The sequence below is a fragment of the Chrysemys picta genome, chromosome 6 (genome assembly GCF_011386835.1).
Source record: "Chrysemys picta bellii isolate R12L10 chromosome 6, ASM1138683v2, whole genome shotgun sequence".
In the NCBI taxonomy this organism is placed as follows: Eukaryota; Metazoa; Chordata; order Testudines; family Emydidae; genus Chrysemys; species Chrysemys picta.
The window spans coordinates 89,236,330-89,256,615 of record NC_088796.1 but is presented as its reverse complement, the minus strand read 5'-3'; the positions used below and the strand labels follow the sequence as shown (position 1 = coordinate 89,256,615).

Sequence of the window (20,286 nt, the reverse complement as noted above, 5' to 3'; positions counted from 1 at the left end):
ATTTCATGTAACCCAGCAAACGCATATTGTATTTCAAAAAGTGTAAATATTTATCCTTCTATCCAGTTTGGAGATGACTGTTTAGTATCTGTGTTTGAAGAGCTTCATGTATTGAAAAATTCAGCATAATGTGAAAATCTAAGACAATGTATTTAGGCATGAGTCCTTTCACACATCCTGCTTGGTTGCATACTTACTGGGGCTCAATCTGTAAATAAAAATATATTATGTGGGATAACTTTAGGTTTAAAATTCATCAGTAGTTCTTGTATTTCAGCCATTCTGTAGTCTGATTCAAATCCATGGACACAATAGGGCTCGCCAGAGAGATAAACTGGGTCATATTCTTGAGGAATTTGCCACTCTGCAGGATGAGGTAATGTACCAGCCAGGAGGCCAGCAGGCAGATGAAATTGCATCTGTACAAAATGAATGTATAAAATATTAATTGTAAATTTGTGTAACAAACCTGATTTTTTTAAGTGTAAAATTTATAAAATACATAGAACTTACATTTACCTCCCTGTCATCCAACATTAAAGAACACATACTCAACTCATCTATGAAACTGTTTCCAAATTGGAGGATCATTTGACCATGGTGAGAGGTTGTGTTTCACTTGTAGGAGATGGATTTATTTTTTTAAGAGATAATGAAAAACACTACTTTTCCAGGCTTTGCATGTTAAGGGACAGAGCAGAGGAGTGTGGAATAGGAAGATTTTTTTTGCCTTTGTGGTGGGTCGGTGTTCCATATGGGTGTTTAGTAGAGGGGTTTGTCAGCATTGCTCTTGAGGTGTTTCTTCCTGAGTAAACAGTTTGTTGTTGTTGTTCTTTTGTTTAGGACTATGGAGGCTCTCTCAATTGTAGTATTTAAAAAAAAAAAATTGAAACTTCAGACATTTAGCCCAAAATAAAAACAATAGAAGATTCTTTATTTTTGTATTATTTTACATGCTAGTTCTCATCCGGAGTCATATTCTAGTGATTTCTTTACAATTTGGTGTTGTGGAAGTTCCCAAAAATATTGTCAATTACCTCTATGATATTGTAACCATAAAAAGCTGTTGCTCCTGGTCACAGCTGCACATAGTATGTGGCTACAATACTCATGCTGGTTTGCCAAATGTTAGTAAATCTGATTATTCAATAATTAAAACTGTCAATAAAATTAAATCCTTTGTCAGTAAATAGGGCAGTGTAGTATAGAAAAATGTGTTTTTTTTTTCTTCTACCCCAGACAGTGAGTAAATTACATAACCCAGAGTTATGTGCTTTTTGAAGTCATGTTCTGTGAAAACTGATTTCCTTTGTTAATATGTAATATGGATTTATTGACCATATTTTCATTTAGAATTCTGTGAGGGTTTTAATTGTGGCAAAACCATGAATATTGTTTCTCAGTATGTTCTCACTTTCCTATAGCTGTGCTATTTTTACTGAACAGTTTGCTGTGTCTTTTTCTGGTAGGCAGAGAAAGTAGATGCAGCACTTCACAGCATGCTGCTGAAACAGGAACCCCAAAGGCAACATCTGGCTTGTTTGGGGACCTGGGTCCTCTACCATAATCTCCGCATCATGATACAGTATCTTCTGAGTGGCTTTGAATTGGAACTTTACAGTATGCATGAGTATTATTACATATATTGGTAAGAGTTCATATTATTGAAAGCTTTGGAGGGTGTAGGGGCGGGAATGTTCCCACAAAGCCAGCCTGTAAATGTATAGAACAGTGTTAGACCAATGTTTAAACTAGGATTTAGAACAAGTCTCTCATCCCAGACTGACTGCACAAAATATTTAGTCTCACTGCATCATAAAAATTAGAGATGGGGGGGGGGAGGACTATTGGGTCATCTCGTCCCTTCTCCCATGTTTGTTCTCTACAGTGTATTCACTAATGCACTGTTCAGATCACTACTTGGCTACTTATTTAGCTTGTTCTAATAGACCATCTTTAGTGAAAGTGGTTTAGCCACATGAGAAGCAATGCTGACTGGCAGCCAGCATAGATTTCAAAGGAAAAAACACTACCTGCTTCTGGTTTATATTCTCTTCCCTTCCAACAATGCTAATCTCATTAGATATTTTTCACATTTAGACACATTGAGTTGGGAGATCATTTTAAAGTTGCTGTCTGAAAAGTGACTATTTTAAAAACAACATCTTACTCCAAATGTATCCCTTATCTATATTCAGAGCAGTACCTTCTGTTTTTAGTGAAAAAGAGAGACAATGTGGGTGAGGTAGTATCTTTTATTGGACAACTTATTTTAGTGAAAAAGTAAGATTGCAATGTGCAGAAACAATATGCATGCTTTTTCTATTATACTCCTTCCACTTTGAACTTCTTTCCATAGGAGGAGATGGCTAAAAGGAAAGAAAAATGTTTTAAATGGCTTGTGTGTAATGGACCAATAAAGCACTCGTGTCTTAAACTGACATTTTAATGCTATTTTTTTTTAACTCAGTTGAAAATGAATTCTAATGTATAGTACATACTGTACTGTTACTCTTCAAAGGACTGCATACTACTCACATCTGGTAAGGGAAAGTCAAATCCCCTACAGAGTGTTTATAAAAAGTTGGCAGTTGGTGGTTTAGGGACACTGGGAACATGGGGTTGCATCACTGACACTCTTAGCTAATAGTCATTGATGGACCTATCCTCCATGAATTTACCTAATCCTTTTTTGAACCTTTTGGCCTTCACTGCATCCCTGGCAATGAGTTTCACAGGTTGACTGTGCATTGTGTAAAGTACTTTCTTTTGTCTTCTTACTGCCTATTAAGTACATTAGGTAGCCACTACTACTTGTGTTATATGCAGGGGTAAATAACACTTAGCTATTCACTTTCTCCATACCATTCATGACTTTATAGACCTATCCTGTCCCTGCATCTTTTCTAAGATGACCAGTCCCAGTCTTGTTAATCTCTCCTTCTATGGAAGCTGTTCCATGCTCTTAATCATTTTCATTGCCCATCTCTGTACTTTTTCCAATTCAAATATCTTTTTTGAGATGGGGTGACCAGAACTGCATGAAGTATTCAAGCTGTGGGTAGTGCATTATATTTTCTGTTTTTATTATCAATCCCTTTCCTAATGGTTCCTAACCTTGTTAGCTCTTTTGACTGCCACTGCACGTTGAGCAGAAGTTTTCAGAGAACTATCCACGATGACTCCAAGGTATTTTGTGGGTGGTAAGAGCTAATTTAGATCCCATCATATTGTCTGTACAATTGGAATTATTTTCTCCAATGTGAATTACTTTGCACTTATCAACATTGAATTTCATCTGCCATTTTGTTGCCCAGTCATCCAGTTTAGTGAGATCCCTTTGTAACTTTTTGCAGTCAGCTTTGGACTTAGCTATCTTGAGTAATTTTGTGTCATCTGCAAATTTTGCCTCTTCACTGTTCTTCTGCCCCGATTCCACATCTTACTGAGGGTGTGAGACAATTCTTAATTTTATAATACCTGTACTACTATTAATGCCAGTCTATGAATTTGGCTACCAGAGGTAGTAAGGGCAATAAAACTGGTTCTATGTTGGCATTTCATAATTTACTTTCAAACTAAGGCATTTGAAGAAAACACTATAGTAACTAATTAATTTGTTGCTATTTGATTTTAGTAGATTTTTCTTTAAGGCCAGAAGGGACCATTAGATAATCTAGTCTGACCTACTATATACCAGGCCAGTAAATTTCACTGTTGCTCCTGTTTTGAGCCCCACAGCTTGTGTTTGGCTAACACATATCTTCCAAAAAGACCTCCACTCTTGATTTGAAGATAGATTTCAATAGGTGGAGATTCCACCACTTCCCTTGGGAGTTTGTTCCAGTAGTTAATCACCCTTACTGTTAAAAATGTGTGCCTTATTTCTCATTTGAATTTGTTTGGCTTTAACTTGAAGCCATTAGTTCTTGTTATGCCTTTCTCTACTAGATTAAAGAGCCCTTTTAGTGCCTGGGATTTTCTCCCCATTAAGGTACTTATACATTGTGGCAATTATGAGTATCCATTTGTTGCATGGTCTTTTTTCCCCACTTTTAATGACTTTGTACATCTTATCTTAGTTAAATAATAGTACTAAATACCTATTCAATTTGATCTGTAAGTGAAAACCAACAAAAATATTTTTGTTGAAGAAAATAATACTCGGTTGAAGCTTTCATCAGAATTCTGTCAGTAATACATTTCTCGACTGAACTATGAATTTTTTTGAAGACTTATGTTTATTTTTACTCTTCATGCTCTGCACTCCTAGAGCAGTTTTCCCGCCACCTTTGCTATTAGTTTGACAGAAGGTCAGAACTTTGTTCATAGGATGTAGTACCACTTTAGGAATCTCTTTCAGAATTCTGTGTGTAATGGTTGAATTACACGATTCCTTAAAGCGATACACTTCCTTAACATGATAATCCATGATTTTACTTATTAAAAATTGTAATGCTTGACATTAAGGCTGTCAAGAGATGAAAAAATTAATCGTGCAATTAATTGCGCTGTTAAATAGTAGAATACCATTTATTTAAATATCTTTGGAGGTTTTCTACATTTTCAAATATATTGATTTCAATTACAACACAAAGTATACAGTGCTCACTTTATTTTTATAACGAATATTTGCATTGTAAAAAACAAAAGTAGTATTTTTCAGTTCACCTAATACAAGTACTGTAGTGAAATCTCTTTATCATTAAAGTTGAACTTACAAGTGTAGAATGATGTACAAAAAATAACTACATTCAAAAATAAAACAATGGAAAACTTTAGAGCCTACGAGTCCACTCAGTCCTATTTCTTGTTCAGCCAAAAAAGTTTGTGTACATTTTCAGGAGAGAATGCTGCCTGCTTCTTGTTTACAATGTCATCTGAAAGTAAGAACAGGCATTTGCATGGCACTGTTGTAGCTGGCATCACAAGATATTTACGTGCCAGATGCTAAAGATTCATATGTCCCTTCATGCTTCAACCACCATTCCAGAGTGGACACAGCCATGCTGATGACAGGTTTTGCTCAACAATCCAAAGCAGTGTGGACTGACATGTTCATTTTCATCATCTGAGTCAGATGCCACCAGCAGAAGGTTGGTTTAATTTTTTGGTGGTTCGGGTTCTGTAGTTTCCGCATCGGAGTGTTGATCTTTTAAGACCTCTGAAAGCATTCTCCTCACCTTGTTCCTCTCAGATTTTGGAAGGCACTTCAAATTCTTAAACCTGGGGTCGAGTGCTGTAGCTATCTTTAGAAATCTCACATTGGTACCTTCTTTGCATTTTGTCAAATCTGTGGTGAAGGTGTTCTTAAAATGAACAACATATGCTGGGTCATCATCCGAGACTGCTATAACATGAAATATATGAGCAGGAGACATACAATTCTTCCCCAAGGAGTTCAGTCACAAATTTAGTTAACACACTTTTTTTTAACGAGCGTTGTCAGCATGGAAGCATGAAGGGGCATACGAATATTTAGCATATCTGGCGCATAAATACCTTGCAATAATGGCTACAAAATTGCCATGCGAATGCCTGTTCTCACTTTCAGGTACGTTGTAAATAAGAAGCGGGCAGCATTATCTCCCATAAACGTAAACAAACTTGTTTGTCTGAATGACTGGCCGAAGAAAAAGTAGGACTGAGTGGACTTGTAAGCTCTAAAGTTTTACATTGTTTTGTTTTGGAGCTCAGTTATGTAACAAAAAAAAATCTATATTTATAAATTGCACTTTCATGATAAAGAGATTGTACTACAGTACTTGTATGAGGTGAATTGAAAAATACGATCTTTTGTTATCATTTTTACAGTACAAATATTTGTAATAAAAAATAATATAAAGTGAGCACTGTACACTTTGTATTCTGTATTGTAATTGAAATCAATATATTTGAAAATGTAGAAAAACATCCAAAAATATTTAATACGTTTCTATTGGTATTCTATTGTTAAACAGTGTGATTAAAACTGCGATTAATTGCAATTTTTTAAAATCATGATTAATTTTTTTTAGTTAATCGTGTGAGTTAACTGCATTTGAAGCATTGTCAATATTTAAAAAAAATACTAGTTTAAAATAATTTAAGAGACTCCTTTAAAATAAAAGAACATGAGTACTTGAGGCACCTTAGAGACTAACAAATTTATTTGAGCATAAGCTTTTGTGGGCTACAGCCCACTTCATCAGATGCATAGAATGGAACATATAGTAAGAAATATATATGCATAGAAAGAACATGAAAAGGTGGAAGTAGCCATACCAATTATAAGAGGCTAATTAATTAAGATGAGGTATTATCAGCAGGAGAAAAAAACTTTTGTAGTGATAATCAAGATGGCCCATTTTAGACAGTTGACAAGAAGGTGTGAGGATACTTAACATGGGGAAATAGATTCAATAATCTACTCTGAAACCTGTCCTTTAAAATACTTAGTCTCTGTAATTTAATATGTACTGTTCCTAAACTTGGATTTAAGTATTAGCCTGAAGTCTTTTTAAAGATTTTTGAAATGGTTAGAAGTCATCTAACTGAATATTTACACGATACCCTGGCTTTGATTTAAACTAGCAAAAGAACAAAAGTCATTTTATACCATCACTGAGTTTATGATGTTGAGACTTTTTTTTCCCTTCAATTCGTCTAAAGGAAATATCAATTGAGCATGGCCATCTGTTTTCTTCATGAAAGAAAATGCACAATGTGTAATAACAGCACACGCATTATATATAGTTTGCTGTGTAGTATGTAATAGCTGGATACTATTTTTATTGTAGGTATCTGTCTGAGTTTCTCTATGCCTGGCTGATGTCAACACTGAGCCGTGCTGATAGCTCTCAAATGGCAGAAGAGAGAATAATGGAAGAGCAGCAGAAAGGCCGTAGTAGTAAGAAAACAAAGAAAAAGAAAAAAGGTATAATAGGTTTAGAGTGTCTTTTATTTCTCTCATACTGGCATTATACCTGTGTAACTTCACTGACCTCAAGTGGTATGTCTACACTGCAATGTAAGCCCAGGGTTCATGGGACTCAAGTCAGCTGACCCATGTTAGGGAACCCTGGGCATGAGCACTTACATTGTATTTTAACCCAATGTTGGTACTTTTCTAACCCATGCTCAAACCTAGGGCTTTTGCATTCACACTGCAGTGCGCATATCCCAGAGTCCCTAGCACCATCCCTTTCCCCAAATGTGGCCACTAGGACTGTGGTGCACGGTGGGAAGACTTTACTGCCTGCCCTGTTTGTTACCAGGAAGCAGCTCGCTTTGCAAAAGGCCTCATTGTTTCGCTCTCCATTGCAAACCCAGAAGGCTCTCTGACAGATTGGTGATCAGAAGAGAGTGGGTTAATGCTGATCTGGTTTGCTGCTGTTCACAAAGGGGAGGTGGCTTCTGTTTTCAATAGAGTGGATTGCAGATTGGGATAGAGAGCGTTAAGGAAGTTGTCTCATGGAATCATGTGATACTTCTGGCTGACCCCGGGGGCCTGAATGAAGCAAGGCTGCATCTACACTGCAAAGCAATAGGGCTCAGACCCTCCAGCCTTGCCGGGACCTGGGACCATGGGTCCAAACCTCGGGTTAGCGCAATTGCTGGGTAGATGCAGTGGAAGTTTGTGCTTGAGCCCAGGCTCAAGCCCGTCTTATGTTACAGTGCAGACATACCCAAAGAGTTGCTCCTGATTCTTATACTTGTGAGGTTAATGTTTTGTCCTTACTGTCTTCTATTAGGGAAAAAAAACAGAGTTGTTGCCTGGGGCTGCATGTGAAACTTGTTTTTGATTAATTGAATATGATTTAATCCATACACCAGCACTTCCCAACTCTTTGCAAACTGAGCCTCTCTTCAGGAAGACAAATTACCTGTCTCTCTCCTTCAACTGCACCATGTTAGCAGCACACTGTGAGAGAAATGTTTATTACTACTGTTCCACACTTCCAGGGGAGCATGCCCATGCTTTGGGAAACACTGTCCTACAAAAAGTATAGCTTTATGAAGGCAACGTTTGTCTGAGTGTGAGGTAGAGTATGTATTGTCAGATCAAATTTTTATTCTATTCCTAAGAAGTTCTATCGGGCTCCAGTTCCGCAAGGTATGTAAGCTTGTGCTTAGCTTTGAGAATGTAAATTGTCCCATTAAAGTCCAGGGACTACTCGTGAATAAAAGTTAGGTATGTACTTAAGTACCTTGCTTAACTGTGGACCAAATGAACATGTCTGTAAGTCTTAATTTAAAAGGAGAGTTTCTAATTTTTAGAGAAGGTGACAGGAAAACCATGTGATATTTGCAATTAACGATTTTAATGAACTAGTAGTTGCAAAAAAAAAATTGCTTGCATTTGTTCTGTATCATTATTTTGAGTGAAAAATCTTTGTATATGGAATTTACAGTTCGCCCTCTGAGCAGAGAGATCACCATGAGCCAAGCATATCAGAATATGTGTGCTGGGATGTACAAGGTAACTTATTACTGAACATATGGTCTACATAGGGTTCAATTTTGTTATATGGTGGTGTTAAGCATTAAAATCCCCCCACCCTTTTTTTTTTTTTTTTTGAGAAAGGATGAATAGTCTGCTGAAGCCATTATCTTTAGACACTGGAACTTGATAGTGCCCTCCCCTGTCACTAAACCAGGTTGGATACCAAAAACTGTAAATGATACTAGCTGAAATATTATAAAACAAGCACTAAAGATACGTTAAAATGGAAGTACCATATAGTGCTAAAAGAAATGGAATGCTGATTCCCTAGCCTCCCCATTTTCTGCTCTCTGACACGTGAGTAGAGGTGAAATATTAGCTGACCCAACAGAAGTGCTTCAGAGGTGATTTGATATCTGAGTAGGCTCTTTCATGTATCACTCCACCCTCTCAAGATTAAAAAGAAGAGGAGTTATCTTGCTAACCATTTGCCTGACTTCTTTGATGCATTATAAAGCACATATGAAAAGTCCATTCTCTAGGCAGACAAATAGACAAGAGTAGAATCCAGAGACAGGAGAAATACAGTTATAACCTTTTTGCATCAAATGCCTGGAAAAGTATTTCAGAATGCCTTTTTTCCCATCCTCCCGTGTGTACCATTGCTGATTCCAAGATGCGGTAGTGCTTGTGTGTTATGACAAAATGCTAAAGGTTTCACTTTGGTCTTTTTTTTCCCTTCCTTCCCCTTAGACAATGATCGCTTTTGACATGGATGGTAAAGTGAGAAAACCCAAATTTGAGCTTGATAGTGAGCAAGTTCGATATGAGCACAGGTTTGCTCCATTCAACAGTGTCATCACACCACCACCAGTGCACTATCTGCAGTTCAAGGTGAACTCTTTCCAAACAATCTTAAAACACTTAGATTCAACTCTGCTCTTCAATATGTTTGTACATTTCTTGTAAAATCAGGCCCTGCATGTACACATACATGCCTAGTGGCTGATTTTATAGCACATATTGATGCATCTCAATGTATTGAAGAACAGTATCATGCCTTTAAGTACTGTGTTATAAGTTAAAAGTATCTTTCATTTTTCTAAGTTATTATTTAACCAAAGTAGAGAATGACGAGGCTATTCACTGTATTTGCAGTAAGGAAAATGAATTGAACTTTGCTAAAATTGGACTTTTTTGCCAAGTTTTGTTGCTGTTACTCTTTGTAATGTGTGCATTTGTGTGAAAAAGATATCAAATTTGACAGACTATCAGCTAGAATGATATACATTTAGAAAAGGTAGTTGTTGAACAGCCAAAGTATTATTACTGTTGCAGCAAGCAAGCAAGGTATGTGAAACAAATATGAAGGCAGTTTGTAAAATGAAACATTGATAATGCCGATCAGACCGTCCTTGCTTTCTGTGTCAACAAGGCTATATCATCTTACCTATCTTTAGAATTATGCAATTTTTTTTTTTTTAAGGAAAAGTAACTTCTTCAACCTGTGCACGCAAGCCTGTGCTTAATAACCATCTAATCTTACTGCTCTTCCCCTGTCCGTCTTTCCTCCTTAGTTACTCCTCACTGTTTTGCTGCCTACTTGATGGCATCACTGCTGCAAATAGATTGCAAGTTCTCCAGAGCAGGGATCATGTCATTTATTTGTGCTGTAAGGTGTCTTAGCACACTTTTTGGTGTTCTAAAATAATAAGCTATTTAATAAAGATTAAAATACATGAGATATTTAACTGGTTAAAACAAATACTAATTTGACCTCTGCTATTTAGTGGTGTTAATATTTTAACCAGTACTCAGTTGATTTAAGAAAAAAATGGTTTTAATTAAATATTTTGATTGCTTTGATTGGGATCAGAAATCAATGTAGAAAGGTTTATGTGTTGTTGACTATTAGTTTTAATATATATATATATATTTTGTGATATTTAGGAAATGTCTGACCTAAATAAATACAGCCCCCCTCCACAGTCCTCTGATCTCTATATGGCAGCTAGCAAACACTTCCAACAGGCTAAAATGATACTGGAGAATATTCCGAACCCAGATCATGAGGTAAGGCTGAACTGAAATGTAGAGAAACAGAAGTAGAAGCTCTTGTTTGGAATACATTATTGGCTTTGTCATTAGTTCTAACTGAAATACTTTTGTTATGAATTAAAATGTATCAGAAAATTATAATTTAGTTATTAAAGTGCTCAAGTATTTAATTTAAAATTGTCAACTTCCCACATTGAGCTGCTCGCTGTATACCATGGTGTATAAGAACAGCAGCTTGTTAGGGAAGGAATGTGTCCTGTGCAACATGAAGCACAAAGTCAACCCCTGACAAATAATACTTTGAAATCTGCAGAGGTTTGACAATCATGAGAATGAATATGAAATACCATGTTTTGTATGGTCTATTTTATATTAATAATGCTATTGTATTAAACATAGTTAGTTGCCTTATCAAACTGGTTAAATATAATTTGAAAATTTAGTACAAATTGCTTTGACCTCTTTTAAAATGGGATCAATATTCCAGTCAAAGTATTATATTCTGAAAGCAGCTTGATTTTTTTTCAATTATTTTTTCTTGGCCATAAATTGTCACTTGAAAGTTTTACTACTTTCTGTTAGGTCAACCGAATTCTAAAAGTTGCTAAACCCAACATTGTGGTCATGAAGCTGCTGGCAGGAGGTCACAAGAAGGATTCTAAGGTAAGAAAATCACAATCAAATTGAATTTATTGTCTTTAACTACTGAATAACAGTCAACAGTTCCATTTCTGCCACAGATCTAATAGTTGAATGCACAGGTTCAGTTTTTAACTACTCTAAGCCTTAGAGGGAATACAAATCTGATCCAAATATGGAAAAAAATTAGAATTAAAAAATAAATGTTGACCAGCTGTCACTTCAAGTTTTGAAATTTGTTATTCCCTCAAATGTTTGAACATTGGGATGGAAATTAGCTGGGAAGCTGCATTTAGAATATAAATAGCAACAAAGACAGGAGCTATGATGTGGAAGGTGAGGCTAATGATGGACGCAACAGCAGATGTGTATGGATAGGGTTAGACATTAAGAGGAAGGGAGAGCAGTTGATAGCAATGGGTCCAAGGAAGTACAAGTAAGCAGTAGAAGGGTTGAGGATTGGGGAGAAGCAGCAGCAGGTTGGGGAGGGTGAACAGAAGAAATTAGCTGAGCCTGGGGCAGATAGTGGGTGAGGTGGAGAGTAGAGGAAAGCATTGGTGGGGCAGAGGGAGTATCCAGAAGGTGGAAACAGAAGTAGGGGGAACACACATTTTGGGCAAGTGGGTGGGTGGACAAGAAGCAAGGTGCTGGTGGGATAGCAATTAAAAGGGTAGATCAGCATTTTTAGTTTTCAATCTTGTGTACTTGGAAAGAGAAGCAATTTCAGGAAGACAATTAAAAATAAAAAAAGTGCCTCACCTCTTCAGTACTTGTGCATGGTTCCAATACAGTATATAAGAGGACTGACTTCCCCAAGGCAAAAAGAACAGGAGTAGTTGTGGCACCTTAGACTAACAAATTTATTTGAGCATAAGCTTTCATGGGCTACAGCCCACATGAGGTCTTATGTCTGACTCAGTGAGATTTTAATTTTTCCATCTATCTCCTTATTTTGTATCAGTTCAGTTGTACTTTTCTTTTTTCCCCTCTCTCTGTTGGTACCAACTCTATCTTAGTACAAGCTCTAACTGAGAAGGCTGATGGCTTCCCCAGATGGCAGCGTCCCTCTTCGCCCCTCACTAGTGATGACTAGTCTTTCAGAGACTATTTTCCACAACTCAGAATAGCTTTTGATGTTGTTGGGTTTTTTTAAGTTGATTTTTAGCTGACAGGATTTTCTTGGTTTGTGTTTTTATATTTTAAATCTTAAAAAAACAAAACAAGAAAAAAAAACAAGTAGGCAAAACTAGCATTTTCTTCTAAGATAAGTATGCCATGAATTCCCCTTTTGGAATAAAATCAGTAGTGATGTATGTCAGAGTAATCTTTTAATATTCTCTCTTCTTCTAGGTTCCTCCAGAATTTGACTTCTCTCCTCACAAATATTTCCCAGTTGTGAAACTTGTTTGAAAGACAAGAGATTATTATTAGGATACCTGAACTGTAATCTGTATTTCAGATACCTGCTTTGAAATGGAGTATTTTATACTGTAGCCAGAAGTTAAATGGATCTCTTGGATAAAAGTACTGTTGTATGGAATATCTTTAGTCTGACTTCCTTCTATGACCTGAATGACAACTGCTGTTTTAAAGTGGTTTGTATAATGTTCTATGGGTGAAATGGTTTTTAATCAACTGCATTATTGAACAACATTGTACGATATTTGGTTTTATTACAGATTTAATCATAAATCATTTTAATGAATTCTGACTGACAGTGGTGTTTGTAAGGATTTAATAACACTCATGGCTGAATATGATATAGTACAGTAGAGCCTGTCTGATAGGCGCAGCTGAGTTAAAGTGAAATTCTGGTTTGAACAAGGACTCTCTGAAAGTGACATTATAGAATCATAGAAGTGTGCGACTAGAAGGGACCTCAAGAAGTTATCTAGTTCAGTCTCCTGCACTCAAAGTAGGACTACGTAATAACTTGACCATTCCTGACAAATGTTTGTCTAACCTGTTCTTAAAAACCTCCAAAGATGGAGATTCTACAACCTCCCTATGCAATTTATTCCAGTGCTTAACCACCCTGATAGGAAGTTTTTTCTAATATCCAACCTAAACTTCCCTTGCTGCAATTTAAGCCCATTGCTTCTTGTCCTATCATCAGAGATTAACAAGAACAATTTTTTGCCCTCCTCCTTGTAACAACCTTTTATATACTTGAAAACTGTTATGCCCCCGTCTTCTCTTCTCCAGACTAAACCCAGTTTTTTCAATCTTTCCTCATAGATCATGTTTTCCAGACCTTTAATCATTTTTGTTGTTCTCCTCTGAACTTTCTCCAATTTGTCCACATATTTCCTGAAATGTGGCGTCCAGAACTGGACACAATACTACAGTTGAGGCCTTATCCGCATGGAGTAGAGTGAAAGAATTACTTCTTGTGTCTTGCTTACAGAACTCCTGCTAATACATCCCAGAATGATGGTGGCTTGTTGTTGTTGCAAGAGTGTTACACTAACTCATATTTAGCTTGTGATCCACCATAGTCCCCAGATCCCTTTCTGCAGTATTCCTTCCCAGGCAGTCATTTCTCATTTTGTACGTGTGCAATTGATTGCTCCTTCCTAAGTGGAGTACTTTGCATTTGTCCTTATTGAATTTCATCCTATTTACTTCAGATCATTTTGAATTTACTCCTATTCTCCACAAACTTTACATGTTCTCTCTATGCCATTATCCAAATAATTTATGAAGATAATGAACAGAACTGATCCCTGAAGGACCCCCCTTGATATGCCCTTCCAGATTGTAACTGAACCACTGATAACTACTCTTCGGGAATGGTTTTCCAACTAGTTATCCACCTACCTTAGAGTAGCTCCATCTAGGTTGTTTCCCTTGTTTATTTATGAGACGGTCATGCGACACAGTATGAAAAGCCTTCCTAAAGTCAAAGCTATACCACCTACCACTTCCTCCCTATCCACAAGGTTTGTTATCCTGTCAAAGAAAGCTATTAGGTCAGTTTGACACAATTTGTTCTTGAGAAATCCATGCAGACTATTGCTCATCACCTTATTATCTTCTAGATGTTTGCAAATTGATTGTTTAATTATTTGCTCCATTATCTTTCCAGGTACTGAAGTTAAACACAGAGGTCTAATTCCCTGGGTTGTTCTTATTCCCCTTTTTATAGATTGGCACTATATTTGTCCTCTGGAATCTTTCCTGTCTTCCATGAGTTTTTGATGATGATCACTAATGGCTCATATCTCCTCAGTTAACTCCTTGAGTATTCTAGGACGTATTTCATCAGGCCCTGGTGACTTGAAGACATCTAACTTTTTTCCCTATTTTAGCCACAGCTCCTACCTCATTTTTACTGGTGTTCAGTAGTTACTAACCTGTTTGGTGAAAACTGAAACGAAACAATTAGCACTGCTGCCTTTTCCACATTTTCTGTTATTGTCTCTCTCTCTCCTGTCCCTCCCCCCACCCCCCACCCCCCAATTGAGTAATGGGTCTACCCTGTCCTTGGTCTTCCTCTTGCTTGTAAAGTATTTGTAGAATGTTTTCCTATTACCCTTTGTCTCTAGTTGAATCACATTTTGTGCCTTGGCCTTTCTAATTTTGTCCCTACATACTTGTATTCTTTATTTATATTTATCCTTTGTAATTAGACCTAATTTCCATTTTTTGTAGGACTCTTTTTGAGTTTCAGATCATTGAAGATCTCTTGGTTAAGCCAGCGGGGTCACTTGCCATATTTCCTATCTTTGTGGCACAGTGATAGTTTGCTGTTGTACCCTTAATGTCTCCTTGAAAAACAGCCAACTCTCTGTTTTTCCCCTTAGACTTACTTCCCATGGGATCTTACCTACCAATTCACTGAGTTTGCTAAAGCTGCCTTCTTGAAATCATTACCTTTACTGGGCAGTTTTCCCTCCTACCATTCCTTAGAATCATGATCTGTCATTTCATGATCACTTTTGCCCAAGCTGCCTTCCACTTTCAAATTCTCAACCAGTTCCTCCCTGTTTGTCACAATCAAGTCTAGAACAGCCTCTCTCCTAATTGCTGTTTCCAATGTATTCCAAGAACTTGTTGGATGATTTGTCCCCTGCTGTATTATTTTCCCAACAGATGTCTGGATAGTTGAAGTCCTGTGCTTGGGATGCTTTTGTTAGTTTAAAAAAAAAAAAAGTCTCATTCATCTCTTCTTCCTAGTTAGGTGTTCTACAATAGAATCCTACCATGACATCACTCCTGGTTTGTTTGTTTATTACCCCTTTTACACCTACCCAGAAACTTTCAACAATTCTGTCTCTTTCCATTTCAACCTCAGTCCAAGTGTATATCAAAACTGTATACAAGGCAACACCTCGTGCCTGTCCTTCCTGAGCCAGCTGTACCCTTCTGGAATATTATCCCACGAAATCTCTGTGATGCCAGCTATTCCATAGTTATGTTTATTTCTAGTTCTTCCTGTTTGTTCCCCATATTTCTTGCATTAATATACAGATATCGACGATACTAATCTGATATGTTTGTCCCTGGGGTTCCAGGTTTTTATCTTAATTACCATCACATTTGCTCAGCTTACAAGTAAAAATGATTTTTTTCCCAGCCTCGCAAACTCAAAAGATATTCATAGACTGATAGAGTTTAAGGCCAGGAGAGTCTGTCTGCCTGTATGAAACAAGTGTTCAATTTCTCTGGTATATTGAGCCAAATAACTTACTTATTTGAATGAAGTGTAGTTATGATGCAACGGCAAAGCTGTAGTGTAAGAGCACTATTTTTATAGGCACTTGATGGCTATAACTACAGGCTGTTCCAGAGGCAGCTACTTTACTCTGATCCCATGTGATTTACATAATTTCACTTTTTTCATTTAAAAGCAAAATGGGCCTCTGTTACCTTTAGGGAGAAGCAGTGTATTCACATTTATATAAACACTTCTCAGTTAAGCCAAGATGTAACAAAAGGAAGAGGGGGGGAAATCTCATTAAGGAATTTTTTCTAGACCTAGCTTTTGTAGCTGTCTGGACATGAAGACTTACAAGGGGCTAATTGCTCAAATCAACTGCACAGCAGTTGCTTTAATCAGTATTTCTACATGAGATAGTATGGTACTGCTGTAAGGTGCTTGGATACATCTGTCTACCATCCAGTCTAATCATCATTAATCTCTGACCTTCCCTCTATGCAAGAATGAGTGTATAGTAAATTGTTTATCATAGCATTTACACATAGTTAATAGAGTTGGGTCATGTTTCAAACCTGATAAAGTTTGTTTAATTTCTTATGGAAGGGAGTTCCAAAACCATGGACAGGGAGCTGTAAGCACCACTCTGGGAGTTGACAGTTCCATTGTTCCTGATCAGAACTGCTATAAAATCATGGTAACAAAGAGCCTGTCTTTGAGGAGTTTGGGTCTAGGCCTTTCAAGAAGCTTGAAGATCATGGCCAGAATCTTTAAATGGCTTGATACTCCAACTCTTATAAACCTATTTGGAAAGGTAGATCTGTTTGCAAAGCACTTGTCAAGTCAAACTGGTAATACAGCAAGCAAAGCAGGCACTTCATAGTCTCTCTGCAAAGTTTTGCCTACCTCATTGCCCAGATCTACTGTAGGGGAAGGGTTTTTTGGTTACAAGAGGGTTGAAAATTCATTCAAAGCAACAGTACACAGTCTTCTCTTGAGGCAAGCAGATGTTTTGTGAAAGTTAGGAGTGGCAGAACTCCTGACTGAGTTTATGCCTCACTCTAAGCCAGTGCTAAGAATAACAGTTGGATTAAAAGCAAGACCAGAAGGCAAGATGAGCTGGATTTTTCTTTTTGCGGGAAATTATGTAATTTTAAACGTCTGTGTTCCAAAATGGAACAAACATTTAAATTTCCCAAAAATCAAGAGTTCCAAAGCCTTCATTTGGGGTTGATTGAAATGTTTATCAAAACGTTTTGTTCTGAACTTGGCTGAGTTTTATTATAAAACACTTTTTTCTAAATTCAGTTGGACCATCACTTGAAAAACAACATTTAGCTTTCAATAAATTGACATTGATGGTAAAGTGTTCTGCTGGACAACTTCTAACCATCTCTACAAAATGGTTTAATCAAAGTTGAAACTGAACACCCAAAATTGGCAGACTAAATATATTAGAAATCAATATTTAAGTTAACTTCTCTCCTATGTAAATTCAATACAAAAATACTTTAGTGTACTGACCTCTCTACTTCTCTGCATTGTGAAGAATTATTATTACTAGACTTCCAGGCAAATTGGACTGCACACTTTCAAAGGAAACCACCTTCTACTGGAAATACACAAGCTGGTCAACAGGTAACATGTTAAGAAACTAGCAATAACTTCTGTACTGTATCACATTTATAGAATACATGAATTAGAAATTGGGTGAATGAATCAGCTCTCTCCTCCCCCTCAACCCCCCACACTAGGAGCTAACATTGAAAGTAAGCCAACCCTGTTTAAAATTAGTTAAATACACACTGAAAAAGTTTTAGTTTTATTTTAAAATGTTTTTCTAAAATTGATCAGGCTTCATTGCAAAAACATTTTGAACAAGAACAAAAATCAGTTCGCCACCCTGTCAAGTTCATAACTTCATTCAGGAAACTCAAAGTGAGTACAAATGATTTTAGGCAATATACAAAGCTGTTTAAAACCACAGTTCTGAGTAAATCTAATTTCTCTTGCCCCACTAGAAAAAGCTTTAGTTCTAAAATTCTTTTCTATACAGTTGACATAAGCCCCTTGCCTTTTACATTTTAAAAAATTACAGTTAGAATCCAAATCCTTCAAAAACCATTTAGAAAGTAAGTTTTTATTTACAGATGATTCAATCCCCCATGTAATGCATGACAGTCATAAATTAATGTCCATCTTATTTTTTTAAGCTGTCTGATGTGTAATATTACCTAATGGCTGGAGAGTTGGGATAGAGAATTGACCTTTTCACTAAAAACTGCAACTATGTACTGTCAAAGGCAATACATCCCAACTTTGCCCACATTTTTAGAGGTGGTGTCCTCTTGTCTCTCCCATTCCTCTGTCACGCTACAAAATGCTTGTGTTTTTTCTTAAGTTTGTATAGCCTACCCCCAAACCATGAACACAATGTATTGTGAGAGGAAAAGTTTCAGAAATGTAATATTTCTGTGTCTGCCTTTGTTACTGTATAGAGGAGAACATTGCAATGCATTTCTTAGGACCGCTTAAAGTTACATTATTCAGAAACTCTCACCTCTCATAAGTGTATTTTGTCTATATGCATTCATTTATGTATAACAAAGGCCAGGTGTAATGCAGCTTCTGAGCACAGCCCTATTTATTGTATGGCAACTACCTTTATTTAAGATACAAAAAAATTGTGCTCAAATGATTATAGCCAGATTACTGGCACTGTGAGCTATGGTATACAGTACATAACTGGAAAGGAAATAAAGTGCATGAGTAGTGAGTGAAGCATCAGATTTCCCTGGCTGGCAGAGTATAACTTAAAGGCAGTGTGCAGTCCTTTGTACAATTTAGTCATGCCTACCACCTCTTCTCTCCTCTAATCTTATTTTACTGTCTCCTATTCTGCATTAGTATCTGAACTGTTGATTTGGATTTGTTAAAGTTATAAAAATAGTCCTCTTGAACAAGCAGTTACAGGATCCAAGCTGCTTTCATTTTCTTTTCCCTTTCTGTCTGAAACACTGGACTATGGCATACAGGTGACCTTCAGTATCAGGATCCAAATCCCTGTAACCTACCCACTTTTATCAACCAGGATTTACAAGTGGAATCAAGGACAAAACCTCCGGGGTAGCTGAGAGTATGTGTGATGCTAATAGCTCTCACCATGCTGTTTTAAAACAATCTGTGATAGATGGTGTGGTGGACTTTCCCCACTTTAAACTCCTGCTTCAACAGGCACCTTGCAGTAACAACGAGAGACCAGCATTCCCAAAGCTTTCCTAATGGCACGAGGAGGTATTGTATGTTTGTTTACCACAATGAATACATTCAACGTGTTACAATAAAAACATTGTACAATAACAGTGAGCAAGTATTCTGTTATGCATAATAAACTTCAATGTGTTCAAGTTTACTCATGGAGTCCCACATAAAAATGTCTTTAAATGCAATGGTGGATGGGTGAAGGAAGGAATATATATGGCACACCATTTTAGCCTTCCCTTAGACAGTGGTAGCTTCAAGTCAGTTTGGCAAAAACCGAATCTTCCTACTAAAATGAGTTGTAAAGCTAATCCACACCATCTTGCTAGCTTTGTTGAATGCAGGTTCAGCCTCTTTGACATGACCTCCCATGGGAACCATGCTATTCTTCTGTGGTGAAGAGAGATGATATTACAGGAGGGGAAAAAAGGCTATCCAAAAGCCCTGTAGTAGTTTGAGAGGGTCAGATTAACTATTCCAGCCTTTGTGACGATAAGGACTAAACGTACCATTTACTGGGGGAGGATCAGTCTAAATTTAGCATCTGAATCACAGGTAGGGATTCAAAATATGATCTTAGAATTACTTTGTTTCACCTACTTCATGCCATTGTTGTATGATTGTACAACTTAGCTGACTGTTTAAAAGTATTACAATTATTGCTAGCTAATTAAGGTTTTAAAACAGTAAAAAAAGTTTGACAGAAGTCAGAACTGCTTTAAACCTCTGTAAGAGACAAAGTATAATTTTAACCATTGAAGCATAGTACTAAAACTTCACAACCGTAATCTACTTTATTTGGGACCCTTTAAAGCCTTGAGATGGCAATCAAGCATTCTAGCTTCACCTGGATCGTTATGGTTGGATTTGTTTGCAGGTGATTGAGTCACACATGGTGTGCTTCCTTATTCACAGCCTCTGTCTCTCCTCTTCACCTTGATCAAATAAGTGGTTCTTCATATTCGGATCTTCAGGATTTTGGGCTACTAAGGGAGGAAAAAAGTGAAATTCTTAATACTGTAAGAGTTGGAATAATTGATTCCATTTGTAAGAGGTGGAACAGCAGCAAGAGAAACAACATTGTCCTTACTGAAAGGATTGGATCACAAGTATCTAGTTATGGTTTGCTTTTACATATACCATGAAACTGTACTGAGTGTCCATTTCTCCTCTCTCATGTAAACTGAGAGTAACTTCACTGAAGTCTTATTGCACCAGAGTAAAATTGGTAATAGCAAAGTCT

At 36.9% G+C, this 20,286-nt stretch overlaps 2 protein-coding genes across 12 annotated transcripts in view; one reads left to right on the top strand and one right to left on the bottom strand.

Moving 5' to 3' along the window:
* The window catches only part of NAA35 (N-alpha-acetyltransferase 35, NatC auxiliary subunit), a 39,254-nt gene extending 26,427 nt beyond the window's left edge, over positions 1-12,827 (top strand). For all 6 annotated transcript variants that reach the window (XM_005304309.5, XM_024101156.3, XM_005304310.5 and 3 more), the window contains exons 16-23: positions 278-376; positions 1,470-1,648; positions 6,780-6,916; positions 8,394-8,461; positions 9,179-9,319; positions 10,376-10,498; positions 11,066-11,146; positions 12,473-12,827. In XM_005304309.5, coding sequence (XP_005304366.1) covers positions 278-376; positions 1,470-1,648; positions 6,780-6,916; positions 8,394-8,461; positions 9,179-9,319; positions 10,376-10,498; positions 11,066-11,146; positions 12,473-12,532 — 888 coding nt within the window. In that variant the 3' untranslated portion in view covers positions 12,533-12,827. The remainder of the gene's footprint in view (positions 1-277; positions 377-1,469; positions 1,649-6,779; positions 6,917-8,393; positions 8,462-9,178; positions 9,320-10,375; positions 10,499-11,065; positions 11,147-12,472) is intronic.
* The window catches only part of GOLM1 (golgi membrane protein 1), a 70,951-nt gene continuing 51,065 nt past the window's right edge, over positions 401-20,286 (bottom strand). The window contains exons 10-12 of one of the 6 annotated variants that reach the window (XR_006175458.2): positions 19,891-20,029; positions 17,307-17,409; positions 2,242-2,369 (exon numbers count right to left, since the gene is read on the bottom strand). Coding sequence is in view for 2 of the 6 variants with exons in the window: in XM_005304307.5 (XP_005304364.2) it covers positions 19,953-20,029 (77 nt within the window). In the remaining 4 variants the exon portion in view is untranslated. Of the gene's footprint in view, positions 420-2,241; positions 2,370-4,509; positions 5,310-17,306; positions 17,410-17,591; positions 20,030-20,286 lie in introns of those variants that run through there. The other 5 variants (XR_010602319.1, XR_006175462.2, XR_006175459.2 and 2 more) reach the window with 5 other exon arrangements.